Below are 23,595 nucleotides of genomic sequence, written 5' to 3' on the forward strand. Positions count from 1 at the left end.
CGCGACCCACGAGTTCGCGGCGGGCCCCATTGACTTTAATGGGAGGCGAACTTTAAAAATCTTTAGGTCATATTTTCAGCCACAAAAGACGTACTAGATGTACACAAATAGTCCCCGCACATGGACAATGTCATAACAGAAGTATTGCAATTGAAAAAGTTGCCCTAAATTTTTTTTTTTTTTACAGCAAAAAATATATATATTTTTTTTTCATAAATCAGCCAGAACTGACAGCAGCCGGTAAATACATGTCTAATACATATAGGCTCCATTCACACATCTGTAAAATGGGTCCGCATCCATTCCACGATTTGGCAGAACCTTTACAGACCCATTGATTTTCAATTCCAGTCTGAAAAATTAAGCATTCACAGGATAAAGAAGTAAGTGTCGGCCATTCCAGGCCCCAAAAATTAGCCCACATGCGTTTACCTGACAGCTAAGAACGTTGTATTCTGTGGCTGAAGGTACATTAGGCATTCACAAGATACAGAAGTAAGTGTCAGCCAGTATTGGCCCCAAAAATTATCCCACATGGGTTTACCTGACAGCTAAGAATGCTGTATTCTGTGGCTGAAGGTACATTAGGCATTCACAGGATACAGAAGTAAGTGTTGGCCAGTATTGTCCCCAAAAATTAGCCCACATGGGTTTACCTGACAGCTAAGAACATTGTATTCTGTGGCTGAAGGTACATTAGGCATTCACAGGATACAGAAGTAAGTGTCGGCCAGTATTGGCCCCAAAAATTAGCCCACATGGGTTTACCTGACAGCTAAGAACGTTGTATTCTGTGGCTGAAGGTACATTAGGCATTCACAGGATACAGAAGTGTCGGCCATTCCAGGACCCAAAAATTAGCCCATGTGGATTTACCTGACAGCTAAGAATGTTGTATTCTGTGGCTGAAGGTACATTAGGCATTCACAGGATACAGAAGTAAGTGTCGGCCAGTATAGGCCCCATAAATTAGCCCACGTGGGTTTAACTGACAGCTAAGAATGTTGTATTCTGTGGTTGAAGGTACATTAGGCATTCACAGGATACAGAAGTAAATGTCGGTCAGTATAGGCCCCAAAAATTAGCCCATATGGGTTTAACTGACAGCTAAGAATGTAGTGTATTTGATAGCTAGAGGTACATTAGGCATTCACACAGTATACAGAAGTAAGTGTCGGCCTATATAGGCTGCAAAAATTAGCTCACATGGGTTTAACTGACAGCAAAGAACGTAGTGCATTTGATGGCTAGAGGTACATTAGGCATTCACACAGGATACAGAAGTAAGTGTCGGCCTGTATAGGCCCCAAAAATTAGCTCACATGGGTTTAACTGACAGCAAAGAACGTAGTGTATTTGATGGGTAGAGGTACATTAGGCATTCACAGTATACAGAAGTAAGTGTCGGCCTGTATAGGCTGCAAAAATTAGCTCACATGGGTTTAACTGACAGCAAAGAACGTAGTGTATTTGATGGGTAGAGGTACATTAGGCATTCACAGTATACAGAAGTAAGTGTCGGCCTGTATAGGCTGCAAAAATTAGCTCACATGGGTTTAACTGACAGCAAAGAACGTAGTGTATTTGATGGGTAGAGGTACATTAGGCATTCACAGTATACAGAAGTAAGTGTCGGCCTGTATAGGCCCCAAAAATTAGTCATTCAATGGACATGAAATGCCTTTTATGCTGCTGTATTTAGCGAAGACAAGGACCAGGAATTGTTGTGGGTGGATAGCGGTCTGGCAGATATTTGTGGCCTGTCATGAGGAATTTCAATGAAACATGGTCACTGGTCACATGTGTTGAATTCCTCAGAGATCAATGCCTCATTCATTTTTATAAATGTGAGGTAGTCTACACTGTCATGAGCTAGGCGAGTGCGCTTATCGGTCACGATCCCCCCTGCTGCGCTGAACGTCCTTTCGGACAGGACACTGGACGGGGGGCAAGCCAACAGTTCCATTGCAAATTGTGCAAGCTCTGGCCAGAGGTCAAGCCTGCCCACCCAGTAGTCCAGGGGTTCATCACTCCTCAGAGCGTCCACATCGGCCGTTAACCCGATGTAGTCGGACACCTTTTTTTACGCTCCAACATTTGAGCCACAGAAGCCTGCCTTTTTCCAGAACAACGTGACGACGGCATCATGGAAGGTGGAGTGTTGGACAACTGTGAGGAGACAGGAGAATAGGAGAAGGAGAAGAGGCTGGACAATGAGAGCCTGGAGTGTGGCTTTGTGGGTTCTGACGGTGTTGCTCCCACTGGGATTTCAGGTGCCTTTTTAAGGCAGTGGTCCCTAGGGGAGTGTTGGGCTGCAGATGGCAACACTGTTGTCAGCAACGGACACATTAAAAAAAGCCTATACTGCGGAGCCATATGACAGCGTCCTGGGAGCGCCAGATGTTACTGTACATGGTTGATGGCTCGCTCCTGATACATTTGCAGTCTGCTTTGTACCTCTTGTGCAATGCAAGTTCTGCCTGCCTCTCCTCCCTATCTGCCGGTCCGTTAGTTCGCCAGTTCTACAAATAATTGGCCATTAACTGTTGTCACTGTGTGTAGCACAGTTAACACAGCAAAAGAGGCCACATTTTTGCAGGACTAAAATACAATCTTAGAAAAGTATACTGTTAAATAACACCTCACTTCAATCTGTGGTATTGGGGGGCCACAGGTTTATCACACCAGTTCTACAAATAATTGGCCAGTAACTGTTGTCACTGTGTGTAGCACAGTTAACACAGCAAAAGAGGCCAAATTTTTGCAGGACTAAAATACAATCTTAGAAAAGTATACTGTTAAACAACACCCCACTTCAATATGTGATATTGGGGGGCCACAGTTTTATCACACCAGTTCTACAAATAATTGGCCAGTAACTGTTGTCACTGTGTGTAGCACAGTTAACACAGCAAAAGAGGCCAAATTTTTGCAGGACTAAAATACAATCTTAGAAAATTATACTGTTAAATAACACCCCACTTCAATATGTGGTATTGGGGGGCCACTGGTCTATCACACCAGTTGTTCAAAAAATTGGCCAGTGAGTTTGGCATTGTGTGTACCAGACTTAACACAGCAAAAGAGGCAATATTTTTGCAGGACACAAATACACTTGTAAAGGTTTACTCAGCTAACACCGCACTTCAATATGTGGTATTGGGGGGCCATTGCTGTATCACACCAGTTCAAAAAATTGGCCAGTGAGTTTGGCACTGTGTACCAGACCTAACACAGCAAAAGAGGCAATATTGTTGCAGGACACAAATACACTTGTAAATGTTTACTCAGATAACACCCCACTTCAATATGTGGTATTGGGGGGCCACAGGTTTATTACAGCAGTTCTACAAATAATTGCCAGTAACTGTTGTCACTGTGTGTAGCACAGTTTACACAGCAAGAGGCCAAATTTTTGCAGGACTAAAATACACTCTTAGAAATTTATACTGTTAAATAACCCCACTTCAATATGTGGTATTGGGGGGCCACAGGTGTATTACACCAGTTCTACAAATAATTGGCCAGTAACTGTTGTCACTGTGTGTAGCACAGTTTACACAGCAAGAGGCCAAGTTTTTGCAGGACTAAAATACACTCTTAGAAAATTATACTGTTAAATAACACCCCACTTCAATATGTGGTATTGGGGGGCCACTGGTCTATCACAGCAGTTCAAAAAAATTGGCCAGTGAGTTTGGCACTGTGTGTATCAGACTTAACTCAGCAAAAGAGGCAATATTGTTGCAGGACACAAATACACTTGTAAAAGTAGACTCAGATAACACCCCACTTCAATATGTGGTATTGGGGGGGCCATTGGTCTATCACACCAGTCATAATACATTATAAGTGCTTTTGTCACTGTGTGCAGTATTGCTGCAGCAACGCTCAGTCACCACACCTGTCACAATGCTGCACAGTGCACAATAATACTACTAATCCACTATAATATGCTTTCTACAAAGTATATTATACTGTGGATTAACCCCCCCCCCCTTTTTAGTGCACTGCACAGCAATACCCAAAAAATTTGCAGCCCTTTAAATGACTTTTGTGGACGTTAACAGAGCAATTTGTGTGAATGCAGCCGATCTCTAACTGCCCCTAAAGCATAGTGTGGATACCTGACCCTATACTGAAGAGACTGTAATAGACCTATACCGACATTGCAGCCCTTTAAATTACTTTTGTGGACATTAACAGAGCGATTTGTGTCACTGCAAATGCCGATTTCTAACTGCCCCCAAAGCAAAGACTGGATACCTGTCCCTATACTGAAGAGAGACTGGACCTATACCGAAATACCAGCCCTGAAAAGGACTTTTGTGGACATTAACAGAGCGATTTGTGTGTGACTGCTGCCGATCTCTAACTGCCCCTAAAGCACAGACTGGTTACCTGTCCCTAACCTGAAAAGAGACTGTAGAAGGCCTATACCGAAATACCAGCCCTGAAAAGGTCTTTTGTGGATCTTAACAGAGCTATTTGTGTCTAGCAAACTCTCCCTCGTGAGCACAGCAGACCTCTCCCTACGCTGGCAAAAAGCGGAATGTGAAATGGCCGACAGCTCAGGTCTATTTATGGGGTAGGGGGCATGTCCACGTGCTGAAATGTTTCAATTGGCTGTCCCGTTCCACCTGACGGCTGTGTCATGGGTCAAAGTTCCCCCCAATGTAAACTAATATGGCCGCCGCGAACAACACCATGTGTTCGCAAAATTGGCGGGTAGTGAACAAGCAAAATTCGCCGCAAACCGACTGCCGGGCGAACCGCAAGGCCATCCCTACTCCTAGGTAGGGGGCACACGCGCGCCACCGGCTACCTAGCTCTGCTGTGTTAATACACAGCAGATGCTGATCAGTGGGTACCGGCCAATGGATGACCACCTGCACCCACTGATCATTGGGAAGATGCACAGGACAGAGCTCTGTCTATGTAAACAAGGAAGAACTCTGTCCAGTCAGCGGGGAAGCAAAGCTACGTTACTATTTCAAGGCAGTTTAGGTACCTCTAATAAAATACATATATTTAAAAAGTGTGAGCAAACACTGTTACTATTGAATTAATATAACAGCTAACAGTGCAGCGCAATTTCATATATCTTCAAAAACTGCTAAAAAGATGCTCATATAAGTGCAAATCAGTCCATCATAGAGAGTCCATTAATGCAGAATAAACTGGTGTGACAGGCGAATCCTTAAAAATGACATCAAACACCCAAGTGCTGGAACGACTTGAAGCCATGCAAAGGACATACAAATGGTGTATATATTCCCATCACCACAGGTATCACTGCCTCTCACCTCCACAAGGCGACCCTGCAGGGTCTATGCGCATCTAAGCATGTACACAGTGAGAGCAATCCTCCTCTCTCTCTCTAAAGGTTCAAATGAGTCCAATGCGAGTAGCACTCCACAACATACATGTATGAGGAAAACGATAAAGGGAGATCTAAGTGCTCTCTGTTATTGTTGCACACACTTTATTGGTAAAGTAAATTAATGCACTCACATGGCGGTATAGATTTCAAAGCATCTCTAATAGCGGTATTACAGACGATGGAGCGAGGTCGGCGCCTCTCCTGCTTCTCTCCTCCTCACTTCTGGGATAGCTGGCGGGTCATGCGGCGTCCCCCCGTACGCGTTGCGTCCGTGGGCGGGACTTCTTCTTGAATTAAACCTATTTTAATTTGTATTTTTTTAGGTATTTCCTTGTTTTGAAATGACACTGACTCTTTCTTTATGGGTGGGGCGCAGTTTGCCATCTTGGCCCTGGGCACCGGATGACCTTGTTGGCGTGATCAATAAATAATATAGATGTAATTTAATAACTATTAAAAAAATGTGAAAATAACTTTTAGTCAGATTACCATTTACTTCCTGTGCCAGAGAAACAACAGGAAATAGCAATCTCTTCAAAGCGAGGGGATATCACCTCTAAAACAACTGACACTGGAACAGGTGTCTTTGTTAGAAGACTTCTACACTATTCCTGTTTTAAAATTCCCTTTACTTTCTGTACTGGAAACAATGGTCACCAGGACAAAAGAGAGGGTGAATCTACCCAACAGGGAAGCAGAAAGCAACAGAATCCTAGAAGAGGTTTTAGCATTTCCTAACTCAATTCAAACCTAAAAAAAATAAAAAATAGCTTATATATAATTTAACTCCTATTGTGAACAGGAGACAAGGCCTCTTTACTGATATCCTTCATGGTGGGGTTTGTGAGGGCCTTTTGTGAGAACACACATAAGGTCTACCAAGAAGAATGGGACAAGAGCAGGAGATGTCATTTGCAATGTGTTTGGATGATGGAGAGGAAATAAACTGGTCATGGAAGTGAAAATCCATTTGTCAGTCTTAGAAGGGCAGTTCCTGGTGCGCAAGTTTTGGAGGAGAATTTTGGTGACTGATACGATGACAGAGAGGGACAATCACCCATATGAAGACATAGAGGGACAATGACCCATATGGTGACAAAGAAAGTCAAAGGCCCATATGGTGACAGAGAGACACAATGACCCATATGATGACAAAGTGAGACATACAGTATCTCACAAAAGTGAGTACACCCCTTACATTTTTGTAAATATTTTATTTGTGTAAATTAGCTGTCCCCTCAAAATAACTCAACACACAGCCATTAATGTCTAAACCGCTGGCAACAAAAGTGAGTACACCCCTAAGTGAACATGTCCAAATTCGGCCTAAAGTGTCAATATTTTGTGTGGCCACCATTATTTTCTAGCACTGCCTTAACCCTCTTGGGCGTGGAGTTCACCAGAGCTTCACAGGTTGCCACTGGAGTCCTCTTCCACTTCTCCATGACAACATCAGGGAGCTGGTGGATGTCAGAGATCTTGCGCTCCTCCACCTTCCATTTGAGGATGCCTACCAGATGCTCAAAAGGGTTTAGGTCTGGAGACATGCTTGACAAGTCCATCACCTTTACCCTCACTTTCTTTAGCAAGGCAGTGGTCATCTTGGAGGTGTGTTTGGGTCGTTATCATGTTGGAATACTGCCCTGCAGCCCAGTCTCCGAAGGGAGGGGATCATGCTCAGTATGTCACAGTACATGTTGGCCTTCATGGTTCCCTCAATGAACTGTAGCTCCCCAATGTCGGCAGCACTCATGCAGCCCCAGACCATGACACTCCCACCAACATGCTTGACTGTAGGCAGGACACACTTGTCTTTGTACTCCTCACCTGGTTGCCACCACACACGCTTGACACCATCTGAACCAAATAAGTTTATCTTGGTCTCATCAGACCACAGGACATGGTTCCAGTAATCCATGTCCTTAGTCTGCTTGTCTTCAGCAAACTGTTTGCTGGCTTTCTTGTGCATCATCTTTAGAAGAGGCTTCCTTCTGGGACGACAGCCAGGCAGACCAATTTGATGCAGTGTGCGGAATATGGTCTGAGCACTGGCAGGCTGATACCCCCACCCCTTCAACCTCTGCTGCAATGCTGGCAGCACTTATTCGTCTATTTCCCAAAGACAACCTCTGGATATGACGCTGAGCACATGCATTTAACTTCTTTGGTCGACCAATGCGAGGACTGTTCTGAGTGGAACCTGTCCTGTTAAACCGCTGTATGGTCTTGGACACCATGCTGCAGCTCAATTCCAGGGTCTTGGCAATCTTCTGTTAGGCTAGGGCATCTTTATGTAGAGCAATAATTCTTTTTTTCAGATCCCCAGAGAGTTCTTTGCCATGAGGTGCCATGTTGAACTTCCAGTGACCAATATGAGAGAGTGAGAGCGATAACACCAAATTTAACACACCTGCACCCCATTAACAAATGAGACTTTGTAACACCAATGAGTCACATGACACTGGGGAGGGAAAAGGGCTAATTGGGCCCACTTTGGACATTTTTACTTAGGGGTGTGCTCATTTTTTTTGCCAGCAGTTTAGATATTAATGGCTGTGTGTTGAGTTATTTTGAGGGGACAGCAAATGTACACTGTTATACGAGCTGTACACTCACTACTTTACATTATAGCAAAGTGTCATTTCTTCAGTGTTGTCACATGAAAAGATATAATAAAATATTTACAAAAATGTGAGGGGTGTACTCACTTTTGTGAGATACTGTAGACCAATATGATGAAAAAGAGGGACAGTGAGTCATATGATGACAAGGAGAAAGAGACAATGACCCATGTGATGACAAAAAAAGACAAAGACCCAAGTGATGGCAGAGAGGGACAATGACCCATATAGTGACAGAGAGAAACAATGACCCATATGATGACACAGAAGGACAATGACCCAAATGATGACACAGAGGGACAATGACTCATGTGATGACAGAGAGAGACTAAGACCCATATGAGGCCAGAGAGGGACAATGACCCATATAGGGACAAAGAGGGACGATGACCCATATCCATATGATGACAAAGTGAGACATGGACCCATATGATGACAAAGAGGGACAATGACCCATATGATGACAGAGAGAGCCAAAGACCCATATGATAGCAGAGAGGGACAATGACCCATATGGTGACAAAGAGCGACAATGACCCATATGATGACAGAGAGAGAGAGAGACAATGACCCATCTGATGACACAGAGGGACAATGACCCATATGATGACAGAGAGTGACAAGGACACATATGATGGCAGAGATGGAGCCTGACCCATATGATGGCAGAGAGGTACAATGACCCATATGATGACACAGAGGGACAATGACCCAAATGATGACACAGAGGGACAATGACCCATATGATGACAGAGAGAGACAATGACCCATCTGATGACACAGAGGGACAATGACCCATATAATGACACAGAGGGATGATGACCCATATACATATGATGACAAAGTGAGACATGGACCCATATGATGGCAAAGAGGAACTATGACCCGTGCGATGAAATAGAGGAACAATGACCCATATAATGACAAAGAGAAACAATGATCCATATGATGACACAGAGGGACAATGACCCATATGATGACAGAGAGAGTGACAATGACCCATATGATGACACAGAGGGACAATGACCCATATGATGACAGAGAGGGACAATGACCCATCTGATGACATAGAGCAGGGGTCTTCAAACCATGGCCCTCCAGTTGTTCAGGAACTACAATTCCTATCATGCCTAGACATGTCTGTGGATGTCAGAATTTTCCAATGCCTCATGGGATGTGTATATCTGCAACAGCTGGATAGCCATAGTTTGAGGATACCTGACATAGAGGAACAATGACCCAAAACCATATGATGACAAAGTGAGACACGGACCCAAATGATGATAAAGAGGGACAATGACCCATATGATGACAGAGAGAAAACAATGACCCATCTGATGACAGAGAGAGACAATGACCCATCTGATGACATAGAGCAGGGGTCTTCAAACAATGGTCCTCCAGTTGTTCAAGGACCCATATGATGGCAGAGATGGACCATGATCCATATGATGATTGTAAGAGACAATGACCCATAAAATGTCATATGATGATAAAATGAGACATGGACCCATATGATGACAAAGAGGGACAATGACCAATACGATGACAGGGCTGGAGTTATACTATTTGCCTGCTACCTTGTGCCACCCCCACCCCAACCAACACCCCCTCATTGTGAATTGCAAATTCCACAGCACCATGCACTGCACCAGTATAGCACCATGGTCTACTGTATGTAGCACACACAACAGTTTACATGTATAGCAGTCAGCAGAGGATGTTATGTACTTCATACTGAACTTGATATGGAGGTCCTCAAGTGTTGCCTCCAAAATCACCAAAGGACCACACATAAAATACAGTGAATATTCATTATCAGAGACAGCAGACACACAACAGGATATAGTCATAGACTATGGGCATAGTAAAAGAGATGGTCAAAGACTTTGGACATAATTCTAGAAATGGTCAGAGCCTGTGGACATGATACAAGAGAAGAGATGGTCAGAGCCTGTGGGTGTGCTGTAGGAGACTGTCAGAGACTGTGAACATAATATAGGAGCTGATGGAGGCTGGGGACATACTTCATGGGACAATCAGGACAAAAGGGAAACACAGAGTAGTGTCTGCAGGGGCTTAGAAGGCTGCACAAAAAGTGCCAAAGGGCCACAGGTTGGGTACCAGGGTTGCGCAGGGTGTGGGAGCCCAGAGTATGGGTGATGCAGCGCTGTAAAGTATGTAACATACAGCAGTGGTCCCCAACCCTGGTCCTCAGGGCCCACTAACAGGCCAGGTTTGCAAGATAACTGAAATACATCCCAGGTGATATAATTTGCTGCTCAGTGATTGCAGTACTCTAGTCTGCATCTCCCCAAGAGGGCCGGAGTTGAGGACCACTGACATACAGCATACAATGCAAAGGGGTTTAGAGTATGTAATAAACAGCATGACATATAGAGTAGTTGCTCCTAATAAAAGCCCCCTTACGTTGATCAACATTAACTTAAATACCATACCACATTGGTGGTTAGCGTAGCGATGATGTGCCCCCTTACATTTTGGCCAGTGAAAGGCACACTTCTGGTCACAGGGTGAAGTGAGCAACAAGAGGACCGAGCTCTGTGGGTATGGCAAACGTTTACCCTGGCTGGTCACAGGGTAGAGAAAGCAATAGGGTGACTGACCCGAATAATTATGATGGATTTTTACACCTGCCGGTGACAACTGATCACAAAGTAATTGGCAACAGGGGGGCCGAGGCGGGTAAGAAAAATGAATAGTAGGACAGAGTGGGGTGAGAAAAATTATTAGTGTTAAACAGGGGCAGGACTTTATTAAGGGAAGTAAACGCTGGCCTTGGATGGACAAACATTTCTGGAGATAAAATAAGATGAGGCCACTTTTATTCTGTATAAAGAGTCATAGGGTTGGAGTGTGAATGCATCATTTTTTAACAACCTTTCCTCTACTTTCACAGGGGTTTTTCATTTTTATCTTTGGCTGCCTGCTCGATAAAAAGGTAGGTGACCTCACATTTAATGATAATCATATATGCTTGGATTCGCAAAATCTGACTGGCTTATCCCTCTTTGAAATACTTTAAGTGGTTGTAAACCTATTAAATGAACAAAGCATATCCCTCAATAGTGTGTACTAGCCTCAATCCAAAGCACCTTGTGTGGTTCCGCTCTGATCTCTCTCTTCCCCCTGTTATCGGCATGAGTCTCTTCTGACAGCCTATCTCTGGACATGAAGCCATTCTGGCAATCCAGCACTTAGCAAGTGATTGACTGCCTCAGGTGTGCATATTTCCCTACTATTCTGTGTAGGGGGGCGAGTCTCAGATTACACTCAGCTCTCCTCTAATGCAATGAAGTGTGTGGCATCAGATCCCTGTCCTCTGCCTTCTAGAGCTCGGAAAAATGCTGTAGAAGAGAGAGAGGGCTGCAGATAGACCGGTACAACTTACGTAGGAGGATTTGTTCCATCTCACTATATTACCTGAGGATAGTCACTGCACTGGGTATATGTAAGAGTTTACAATCACTTTACTACGTTCATCCTGTATTCCCACAACTTCAGACTTGTGTGGGCGCCTCAGCCCCCCTTGGTGACTGGAAGCAAAGCCCACTTAATGGTATGTACAGCAGAATTACATGGCGCACCCATAAGGTCAAGTCATCACTACAAAACCTAGTCACCCAAAGTGACTCAAACCCATACAAATCAGAGGTCAGTAAGAAAGGAGGGAGACTTACTGCTTGCAGTGAAATAAGAAAACAATCTGGGAAGGGATCCTTTGATTAAAAAATAGTCCTGATAGGAGGTAATCAGCACTTTCTTTGTTGGAATGCATCCAATTGCTAAGAACTAGCCTTTTCACTTTGGACATACCCATTCTCTTAATTCTGTCCGTTATTCCACTTGAATTGTAAGTCCGGTCAAAACATTTTCTCATAGATTAAGGTAGTGTGGGGAAGAATTACAACCCCTGTCTGATTTTTACTGCTATCCAGAGCTCCCTCTACTTCTACACTTTAACCACTTGCCGACCGCCGCACGACTATATACGGTGGCGGTCAGCCCCTCCCAGGCAAAGTGACGTACCGGTACGTCACTAGCCTGGGAGCCAATAGGGGGCGGGCGTGCGCCGCCAAAGGCGCGCTCCCGACCCCGCTCGTTCCCTATGAAGCCCGCGCGTGTGACTGGCGGACCCGATGTCCGCCGGTCACTCGCGATCGTCGGGTGGAGAGGGAGAAAGGCAGGCGGCTAATGTAAACAAAGCCGCCTATCATTCTCCCCTGTGTAAAAGCACAGATCATACGGTCCTGCTATGTAGGACCGTTGATCTCTGCTGTTACACACACAGCCACATCCAATCACAGTTAGAAGCACGCCCCTAGGCACACACTTAACCCTTCTCTCTCCAATAAAGTTAACCCCTTCCCTCCCAGTGTCATTTTTACAGTAACAGTGCATATGTATAGCACTGATTACTGTAGTAATGTCACTGGTAACCCCAAAAGTGTCAAAAATGTCAGTCAAGGGTCCGATCTGTCCGCTGCAATGTCGCAGTCCCGCAAAAAAATTGCAGATCGCCGCCATTACTCGTTAAAAAAAAAAAAAACAACAAAAATGACAAAAATCTTTCCCTTGGTTAGTAAACGCAATAACTTTTGCGCAAACCAATCAAAATACACTTTTTGTTATTTTTTTTTACCAAAAATATGTAGCATAAAACAAATTGGCCTAAAATGTTAAAAAATTTTGATTTTTACATTTTTTTGGGGGGGGAATTTCATATAAAAAATGTGAAAAATATTGTTATTTTTGCAAAATTGTCGCTCTTTTTTTGTTTATAGTGCATGATCAAAAAATCGCGATCAAATACCACCAAAAGAAGGCTCTGTTTGTGGGGAAAAAAAGGGCGTCAAATTTGTTTAGGTACAGCGTCGCACGACCGCGCAATTGTCTGTTAAAGTCACGCAGTGCCGAATCGCAAAATAGGCCCTGGTCAGCAAGGGGGTAAAATCTTCCGGGGCTTAAGTGGTTAACATCCATTGTGAGGATGTAATAATACAACCACATTTCAGAAGTAGATAAATGAGGTTAGTTATGCACAGCCCTGTTCGTTTTTTTAATATTAGTATTTATATAGCACCGACATTCACATCAGTCCCTACCCCAAGGAGCTTACAATCCAAGGTCCTAAACTCACATTCATACATACACAAACTAGGGCCAATTTAGACAGGAGCCAATTAACTAACCAGCATGTCTTTGGAGTGTGGGAGGAAACTGGACTATCCGTAAGAAACCCACGCAGGCACAGGGAGAACAGGCAAACCTACAGGTAGTGTCAAGGTTGGGATTTGCACTGATGACCCTAGTGCTGCTAGGTGGAAATGCTAACCATTTAGCCACTGTGTTGCCCATATACCTAACTTATAAAGCAAGCATTTTTAAGGTGATAATAGAAAAACTATTTTATTGTTGCAGGTGATGGATATGGTGAAGAAGCGGATATCTAGGACCCCTGTCTTCAGCAGCACTGTAAGTCATTTATTTTATATTATCAACTTATATAGACAGTTTGAATCAAATCTAAAGCTGACCATACATGGGTAGGTTTTTATTTGTGTTCAATCTAAGTTTATTGAAGTTTTACATCAAACTTAAAAGACCAAAAAAAAATCTAAAAAAACATAAAAGAAAAACAAAATACTCCCTCACATACTGTGATAAGAAAAAGGGAAATACATCCACAATATACAATAAAAAACATTAAAAAGAAGTATAAATAATAAGCAAAGAAACAAACTTAAACAAATGTAGGTACATATCTTGGAGCTGTATGGGATGGTATATAATCCCAAATAGCCAGACATCGAGGACAATAATGGCACTTTTCCACTGCAAGTACCGGCTCGGCTCTACTCGGCCCTGCTTGGCCGGTTTGGTTTTCCACTGCATGGTACCGCATGGTACGGTGTTGGAACGGTTCGGTACGGTTTGCTTTTCCACTAAAGTAGTACTAAAGTAAGTGGGTGGGATAACAACGATTCTCTGACCAAGCAGTGGCTAGTAGTGACAAACAGGCAAGGCTACATGTAAAGGATTGTGGGATATGGTACCAGTACGGCCCTCTTGGAACCACAACCGAGGTGGTACTGTTTAAGCGAGCCGTACCGTTAGGTTCCATGTAGTGGAAAAGCGCCGCCGTACCGTACCGAACCGTTCCTACACCATACCATGCGGTACCATGCAGTGGAAAAGCACAAAAGCGAGCCGAACCGTTGGGTTCCATGCAGTGGAAAAGCGCCATAAGCTTAAGGCATAATGGCACAAACATAAGTGCAGATCCCAGATGATAAACCAGTGCATAAGGTGGATACACCGCTCAGAGGATCAACACATTATTGCAGCTTCTATATCTAAAAAAAAATGATGAGTATAGCATGCATTAACTGGCCATCCCAGAGCCCCACCCTGATCCATAGTACAAAATAAAAAAAAAAGAGGGGGGGTGGGGGTAGCGAAGAGGATGGAAGATGGGAAAGGAAAAAAGAACAAGGCACCCAAAAAAGGGACTTCACCAAGAAAGAAGGGTAGACAAACTAGACATTATCCGACAAGGTCTTGTAGCTTAGAGGATTTTCTATACACATTCCAGTAGAGTCAAGTCTGGTGGCAAAGTTTGCGCCTACTCAATTCTTGTGCCAGGAGTGACTCCATGCGTTCAATATGATCCATCTCCTCTACCTACTCTGAAAGAGTCAGGACACGTGTCGTTTTCCAATGGCAGAGAATAATCAAATGTATGGTAATCAAGCAGAGTCACAGAATATCACAGTTGATACGTTTGTATGAACCAGGTAGAACGGAGATCAGAACCACTTTAGGCGCGTTAGGGACAGTCCTATCGGTGACTGCAGTATAGATGCGTAAAACAACATCCCAGAAAGCATGAATGGGGGACATGCCCACCAAATGTGTAGTAAGGAACTAGTACCAGTACGGCAGTTCCAACAACAGTCAGAGACCGTAGGATAAATCCTATGAAACAGTGTAGTGCACCAGTACCACCTAGTGAGCGGTTTAAAGTTGGTCTCTTGTACTTTACTCACTAGGGATAAGCGAGGAGTAAAAGCCAGATTTCTCCCAGTCATTATCCCACAACTAAATGTTAGGGCCTGCGGCCCATATGGTTGTGTACCTTGGGAGGGCAGGATGACCCTTGGAGAGGAGGACCTTATAAACCGCTGAAAGCGTATGCTTGGGTGGAGAATCCTGAAGAAATAGGGATTTTAATGAATCTGAACCTCTGAATAACGATTCCTTATGAGGGAGACAATGGAAGAAAGAAGAAAGTTGTCTATATTCCATCCATTGGGTGAAGGATGCTCAACTCAATGCGAGGAAAGGCTGGAAAGGAGGAAGTTTGCCTCTGCAGAGTATTTGCACCAATCACCTGTGTGCCTGTTTATTTCATATAAGGAAATAGGGTCTTGTCAAAGTCTGAGAAAATTGTGGATTTCCAAACAGCCATGTCATGGGTCCCACCAAAGAGGAGACACCAAGTTTCAAAGTTAAGCCATCCCATATATGCAGTAGGTAGGCAGAAAAGCAAGGCAAAGAGGAGGGTGGTCCCCTGGAAGCAGGGACTGTTTATAGATGCATGTGACAAGGATAAAAATCTAGTGCCCCTGTGCCTCTTCTTTGTTTCGGAATAGTCAGGATAGTCTTATAAAGCCTTGGCTTCCTTGAACACAGATGAATTTTGTGAAAGCGATTAGCAAGGTTTTAAAGAAGAGCCAAGGGAAAGCAATAGGTAAAGTCTGGAAAAAATAGAGGAAACGCAGGGTGATGTCCATTTTTAGGATACTAATCTTGCTAAACCAAGAGTAAATAGATCAGTTATAGGTTTTGATGTCCTGCAAAGTACGTTAAGGAGAGGTGTGTAATTCTCGGAATAAAGAAGAGATAAATCGGAAAGTACGTTTATGGCTAAATATTTAAGAGCAGCAGAGCAGAATTTGATTGAATAGTTATCTCTGATGTCCAGTTGGAGAGAGGAAGGCAAAGAAACATTTAAGAGTTCAGACTTGGCAATATTGACTTTGAAGTTACTGAATTCGCTGTAGCACTGGAATTCCTCTCAAAATAGAGGGCAGAGAGGTATGCGGGTTGGTAACAAATAGCAGCAAATCGTCAGCAAAGAGTGCCAATTTCACCTACTCAGAGCCTATGGGACCCCCCCCCCCCCCCCCCCACAGAGGGTTTTATACCAAAAGGGTAACAGCCAGATGCTTCATGACCAGGACATAGAGGAGCCGGGTACCATTGGCAATAAAAAATCTAGGTGTCGGTTTGGTGTAAAATCCTTTGTTGCGAGGATGGGCTCAGCCCAATCTGGGACAGCGTTTGGGCAAGAAAAGGTCACCCCACTCTGTCAAACACCTTCTCTGCATCAATGGAACTTTGTAACCTTCTGTATTGCATAAATGTGCCTTCCTAAACATAATGCTGCACAAATGACTTACACATTTAGGAAAATACATGACATACAGAGTATTACAAAATATGCATACAATATACACATGCACAACCCTTACCCTTAACCACATACCCTTCCTATCAAATGGGCATGGACCATATATGCATTGGGATACACTAATCAGTTTTGGATTTAGTGTCGGATTAGTGTCTACAGAAGCTAGAAATCACTGTAGTAGGCACTGCTACTGTAGTGATTGTTGCTAGTTCCTAGGTCCTGTGAAAAGCGGCTGCCCTGCGTCTGAACTCAGAAGGTGGCTCACTCGCTCAGGACCAAAGAATTTGCATTCTCTCAAGTAATGTAAAGTATTCTCTAATTGGGCGAGATGAGGATAACTACATCATTGCCTTGCTTCTCCATCTTAACCAATCAGAGAGTGCTTTGCATTCTACTGCAAACTGTTCTCAAATCGCCCATGCTGAGTGAACGACCTCTTGTATACAGAATGCAGCAGGGCAGCCACTCGGTGCAGGTCCTGGAAGCAAGTGGAGTAGCGGTGCTTATACCAGTGATTTTCAGCTTCCAGGGGTAGTCCATAGGTATGCCACAAGCTGGACCAATGTAACTATGAAAAAATTGCCACCACTGGAATGAATCTTTTAAGAAAATAAAATGAATGACTATGCAAGTCGCTCCAGGTCGCCCCAAAGTAGTACAGGACCCTTTTTCTAAGTCGGAGCGACTTCTGTCGCTCCTATTAGAACGGGTCCTGTACTACACAATGGATCGCGACGGTGCGCGACTTGCCAGGCTGACCAAGTCACCTGACAAGTTGTATTAGTGTGAACCGGCACTAAGGCATTCAGTAGAGAATGGGTAAAGCCCCTGTCATTTATTTTTCTATTTAAACTATTTACTACATTTTCACACCGCTTGGTGAGTGGGGTGAAGCTGTGTTGTCTAATCATCCAACTTTTGTACTCCATTCTTGACAATAAGCCTGTCTGTTGCTTAAAACATTGCCATTTTTCATGGAGGATTATGCACTTTAACCTTCTGTTGCCTGCTTACTTTGTGCCTTTTAATAAGGAACCATGTAGATTAAACATAATAGTATGCAAGCCCTCAGCCAGAATGATTTACTTTTTTGGCACATTGGAGAATTGTTCGCTTAATTCATGCCCATGGGCTGCCGTCTCCATGCATGGTGCAATATAAGAGGATTGGAGAGCGCTTCAGTACATGCCTGAGCAAATTCATGCTGAGAACGGGATGAAAAAAGTATAATTTAATACACAATATAATAGATATAATATAACACATATTATAAAAATAAAGATATATAATGGATATAATACATAATATAAAATAACAAAATGTAAAAAAATAATATAATATACATTGAAAACATAATATAATATAAAAATATATATAATCAACAATACATGATAAGTATATAATATGCAATATAATATAACAAAATATTTAAAAAATCCATAATATAATACAAAAAATATAGTCCATACCCATACTATAAACCAAATCCATAATATAATATTAAAAATATAATCACATAATATAGTATAAAAAAAATTCATAATATAATGTAATATAAATGTATTAATAGAAATGGAATAAATGTAATAAAATCCATAGTGTGTATATATATATATATATATATATATATATATATATATACACACACATATACACTATGGATTTTATTACATTTATTCCATTTCTATTAATACATTTATATTACATTACATTATGAATTTTTTTATATACATATATATATATATACATAATATAATGAAATATAAAATATATTAAAAAATACTATACTATAAAGAATATATAATATAGAAAATATAATATATAATACAATAGAAAATAATATATATGGCATCAAACAAAAACACATTGCTCTAAATAGTGGAACCATCAGATAGCTGGAAACGTCCATCAGGTGCACAGGCTGCAGTGATCTCTCCAAACACCATGAGATACAATGTCAAGCAGAAAGACAGCTGGAAACTCTGTATATCTTCTTATTATCACGCCTCAGTGACTAAAAAGAGCAAGGTGGCTAACACGTTTCAGCGATAAACCTTAATCACAGCACATGCTGTGATCAAGGCTTATCGCCGAAACGCGTTTAGCCACCTTGTTTTTTTACTCACTGAGATGTGATAATCAAATATTAGAAGATATACAGAGTTGTCGGCTGTCCTACTGCAAGAAAATAATATATAATACAATATAAAATATACATATATCACATAATATAAGAAATAATAGCCATAATATAATATAAACATATATGCTGTGATCAAGGCTTATCGCCGAAACGCGTTAGCCACCTTGTTTTTTTACTCACTGAGATGTGATAATCAAATATTAGAAGATATACAGAGTTGTCAGCTGTCCTTCTGCGAGAAAATAATATATAATACAATATAAAATATATATATCAGATAATATAAGAAATAATAGCCATAATATAATATAAAAATATAAAAAATATAATCTATAATGTAATATAAAAATATATACAACCAAAAATATAATATACTGTATTTTCTGGCGTATAAGACTACTTTTGAACCTCAAAAAAATCCCCCAAAAATGGGGGGTCGTCTTATACGCCGAATATAATATCTCCAAGATAACCTAAGTATAATTATTACTGGTAGATGAAAATTAGGTGGGTCGTCTTATACGCCCAGTTGTCTTATACGCCGGAAAATACGGTAATATAATACATAATGTGATATAAAAATGAATAATATAATATTTAAAAAAAAATTTGTATTATTATAATTAATTAAAATACAGAAATTGCTTTTACACCAAAATGCTAAGAAGATCCAGTGAAGTTATTTACAAATCTTGATGCTTCCCTAAATTTAGCTCTGCCTTCCAAGTGTCACACTTAGGGAGGCAGACCAGCCAAAATGATTGCCTTTAGTTGGCCACTCTTGTTTTTTTAACCATTTATTATGCAGTGGTTCACTTTATTGAGGTTGTCTAAAACACAGAATATAATGTAGACTTTTAATTTGAATTTCCCAGGATTCTTGTATATTTCCATGTAGAATTGTGAAGTTTTAATTTTCTTTTTATTATCTGTAGGCAACAACTGTCAGTTCATACTGAAGACCACAGCTAATGGTAAGAAGACAATAAACAGTTAACCACCAATAAGTGGTATTTGAGTGTCTGAACTGGTTTCCTGTATACCATAGGAGGTCTGGTGTAGAGCTTTCCCCAGCCTAGTTCCTGACTATGTCCCCGCTCATCTTGTAGTCACACTTCTGCTGCCACGACAGACACTTCTGGATGTTGTCAGTCCTTCAGATGCATTTTTTTTGTAAATGATTACATAACAGTGTCTTTCTATGTCACCATATTATAAACTTTTGTCTAGTAAAAATGTAATCCCAGCAAGCATGATTATTTCAGATTGATTTGTGATCTGTATAATAATTTTCTCTTTCTTTACAGTGAAGTGTTCAGAACTTTGGATACGTGGAACACGGCTCTGTCCTTAATAGAAGGCTCCAGCTTCTCATTCATTATTTTATACATGTACAGCTCAGGATTCTATAGGCTCCATGTGGATAGTTTCACATTTGTCTAATATTATTCTCTATTTATGATTTAGTATGTTTAAAAATGTAGCTTTCCTGTAACATCGTTTTTCTTTTTGGATACAAATGGGATGTTATTTAATGCAACACTAAATATAATATCCTTATTCTCCATAAATAATCCATACACATCCACTACTTAATGGTTCTGTAATCTATTTTTCAATAAGTTGTTTCTTACTGGGTTTTTCTGCCTCCTTGTGAGCTCCTGAATCTCTATTTTATGGCACATTAATTGTGGTCATGTGCACTACTCTATGCACACTACAAATCCCGTAGTCTATAGTCCATCTTGGGAGCCAGCAAGAGAGGATGTACGTTCCTACATACATTGGGGCCATGGAGAACGAACGTAGCCAGGAAGTTTGAATACAAAAGGAAAAAAAAAAAGGAATTTAGGGATTGGGAGGAGGCTAAGAGCAATAAAAGGGACTTTTTTTTAAAATTAAGAATGTATACTTCAATAGAATTTTTTAAAAAACAGAGTTTTGTGTCACAATGAAGAGGACAAAATGGCTGTGGTCATTTCCCATAGTTATTGAACAGTTAAAGTGTAAATTCACTTTTCGTAGGAAATTAAAAAGGTGAAAAAAACCCTACCCCCTTCCCAACCCCCTGGTCCCTGCTGAACTTACCTCTTCCCAACCCCCTGGTCCCCACTGAACTTACTGCTGTGGGTTGTTACCAGTCACTGCCCATGAAGCCGGTCTTTCCTTAGGGCTTCCAGGACAGATCAGATTTATGTTGGAGACCGTGCCAGACTGACTGGATTGGTCACTGCTCCTAAGTAGGCATTCCTGTGGGTAAAAAGGAAGGAATGCCTTCCAGTGCATAGTGATGGATAGTGGCATTGGGCCCTCTCCGGGATTGGGCTGCTGCCTTTTCTATGTGACCTTGAGGGCATTTCAGCATGTAGACTTAGACAAAAAGAAAGGAGCCCCTGGTGTCCAGAGAAATGTGACTTATAAAATATGATTCATGGACCTTTATTAAAAATTAGCAACATGTACATCAAGCCAACGCATCTCGGGGGAATACACTCCCGCTTCTTCAGGGCTGTTGCTGCGTACTATTTGGTGGGAAACATTTCAAGAAGTGGTTATTATGGATTAAGGTTTCTGAATGGCAGGAGGCTGACTTTAGTTGTACAGGACAGATCAGAGCAATTCTGAGTGGACAAAGTGGTCACATGCCAGCACATAGCCAATCAGAATTGCTGTGAACTGTCCCAGAATCCCTCAGGAAAGACAAGAAAGAAGAGCAGGGCTTTTAAATCTCCAGATTGCTGCTCCAGGCGCATGGGCATTGACAGGTAATCACCCATGGAGCTAATTTCAGTGAGGACCTGGGGGTTTGGGAGGGATGGAAGGGAAGGTTTGGCCCAAAATGTAGAGTGTACCTTTGGGTCTGCAATATTTGTTGGCTTTTTCTTTTGATTGATATATAGCCCATGATTGGAAGCCCTTGAGTACCCAGTAAATATCTGTAGCACATTAAACGGTTGGTTAACCTTTTTTTAAAAATAAATGAACCCCATTCCTTAATTTTAGCTAGATCCGATTTTAAAAAATATTCATTCATGCTCCTCCCATACCTGTAAGTCATTTGTGAAGGGAGGGAAGACTGCCCCAAACACTCCTGATATTTTTCACAGCTCTGTCCTGTCCTCTCTTCTAGGATGGACCAGCCAGTGGGACAAGCGCCCCCCTAGTAGTACATGAGCGAGTGGCATCCTCCCAATTGAAATGGCTACAGCTGTTACAGGCACTTATCAAGTGCTGACTATGCCTCCCTTTTCACCCCCCCCCCATTCATAGAAGCCATACTATTGCTTCCCCCAATAAAAGCTATGAATGAAGGAGGAGGATCTTTAATTCACCCACCCATCCTTCATTCATAGAGTGCTTTTTGTGGGAGCTAATAATACGACTTCCATTGACGGAGGAGGAAGACCTTTAAATCATCCACCCATCCTCTATTTATAGAGAACTTTTCATTGTGGGAACCAATGGTATGATTTCTATGAATAGAGAAGGGGGAGAAGGGCTGGCAAAGTCGGTACTTGATGAATGCCTTTCACAGGTGCAGTTGCTCTTATTAAATCCAGCACCACTGGAAGATCACCACTGTGGAGTTAAAGGGGGGGGGGGGGCAGAGGACTTGAGTTATTAATGGAGCACAGCAACCAGCAGTAGACAAGATGCCCTCTATTCATAGTAAGTAGTGATGAGCTTGGGTGTGTTCGGACTAGGATCCCAACCCACATGTGTGAGCCCACCAGGAAGCTGTCACTTGTGTGGGAAAATTAGAGGGATTTCCCTTCACTTTCTGTCCCATAGCTCCAACAGGAAGTGTGAATCATCCTGACGGGAGCGCAGAAAGCTATAAAAGCTTGACAGGTGTTCTAATCCCTCTTTATTCTCAACAAAAAAAAAAGTTTTGCCTTTCATGAGAAAGATATGGTTGTGACTATTTAGAGATTCCTCAATTATAGCGACTGGAAGGAACTAGGATAAGAATGGGAGAGACACACTGGGGGAGAGGGGGGTCCATAACACCTAGGTAGGTCTGTGCCAGAGGGGACTTCACAAGACCAAAGAAGGGAGTTCACCGGGGGATGAAGCTAAATCTACACTATGAGAGAACCTTGTATCCTGTAATCGCTTGAAATAGCCCTGGGAGAGTCCTATTTGTTAAAGAAAACACAAACTATAACCCAAGCTCAGTAACTTTATAGTGTATCCCTATCACATACAGACCATTATAAATGCTCATTTCCTAGAAAGGTTATATATCATATGCATATGTGTGTTGTATATTTGGAATACTCTGTATGTCTTTTATTGTTTTCCTAAAATTGTAAGTAGTTTGTATGTACAGAATTCTTGTGTAGTAAAGCACATTAATATACTAGAGAGGTTTCTGCTTCCTTGCTTTACCGCAAAGTAACCTAAAAGATACAAACAAAAGAAAAGGCCACACGCCACACATATGCATCCGTGGACGGCTGAGGTTTTTGTGCTGTTAGCACTCCCAGCACAATGACTGGCAGGACTGGCTCCCAATCATGTGACAACTGTGCAAAAAATACTAGTGTATTTCCACGCGCCACTGGAAAAAAGGTTGAATAGAGTATAGTGCAATCTAATATTAATAAATAGATAAATAAGTGAAATAGCAGCTGCTGTATAAAAATAGGTTATTTGTGAATGATTGGTCTAGCGACCAGAATACAGCGCTTGCTTAATGTTACATATAAACCAACACTCCAGTGATTAATAAAGTGCAATAGTGTTAAATATAATTCCACAAGTGATAATAATAAATATATAAAACTATTTAAATTTCAGATCAAAATCAATTTCTGTGAATAAAACCGTGCATAAATCTTATAAATGATAATTAAAAATGAATATAAATAGTGATTGGTGATAAAACAGTAATTGGTGTCCTTTCAGTATAATTGTCCAAAGTTCATATAAAGTGCTTCTGTTCAAA

At 41.8% G+C, this 23,595-nt stretch overlaps 1 protein-coding gene across 1 annotated transcript in view; it reads left to right on the plus strand.

Moving 5' to 3' along the window:
* Positions 1-20,056, plus strand: part of LOC309550357 (adhesion G-protein coupled receptor F3-like) — a gene marked incomplete at its 5' end in the record, with an annotated part of 60,754 nt that extends 40,698 nt beyond the window's left edge. The window contains 4 exons of the mRNA XM_082250754.1: positions 10,925-10,966; positions 13,447-13,500; positions 19,580-19,618; positions 19,957-20,056. Of these exons, the coding sequence (XP_082106880.1) occupies positions 10,925-10,966; positions 13,447-13,500; positions 19,580-19,603 (120 nt within the window). The 3' untranslated portion in view covers positions 19,604-19,618; positions 19,957-20,056. The remainder of the gene's footprint in view (positions 1-10,924; positions 10,967-13,446; positions 13,501-19,579; positions 19,619-19,956) is intronic.
* Between the last annotated feature and the right edge of the window lie 3,539 nt (positions 20,057-23,595).

Source organism: Pelophylax lessonae (assembly GCF_965119305.1).
Source record: "Pelophylax lessonae genome assembly, chromosome: 3".
Lineage (NCBI taxonomy): Eukaryota > Metazoa > Chordata > Amphibia > Anura > Ranidae > Pelophylax > Pelophylax lessonae.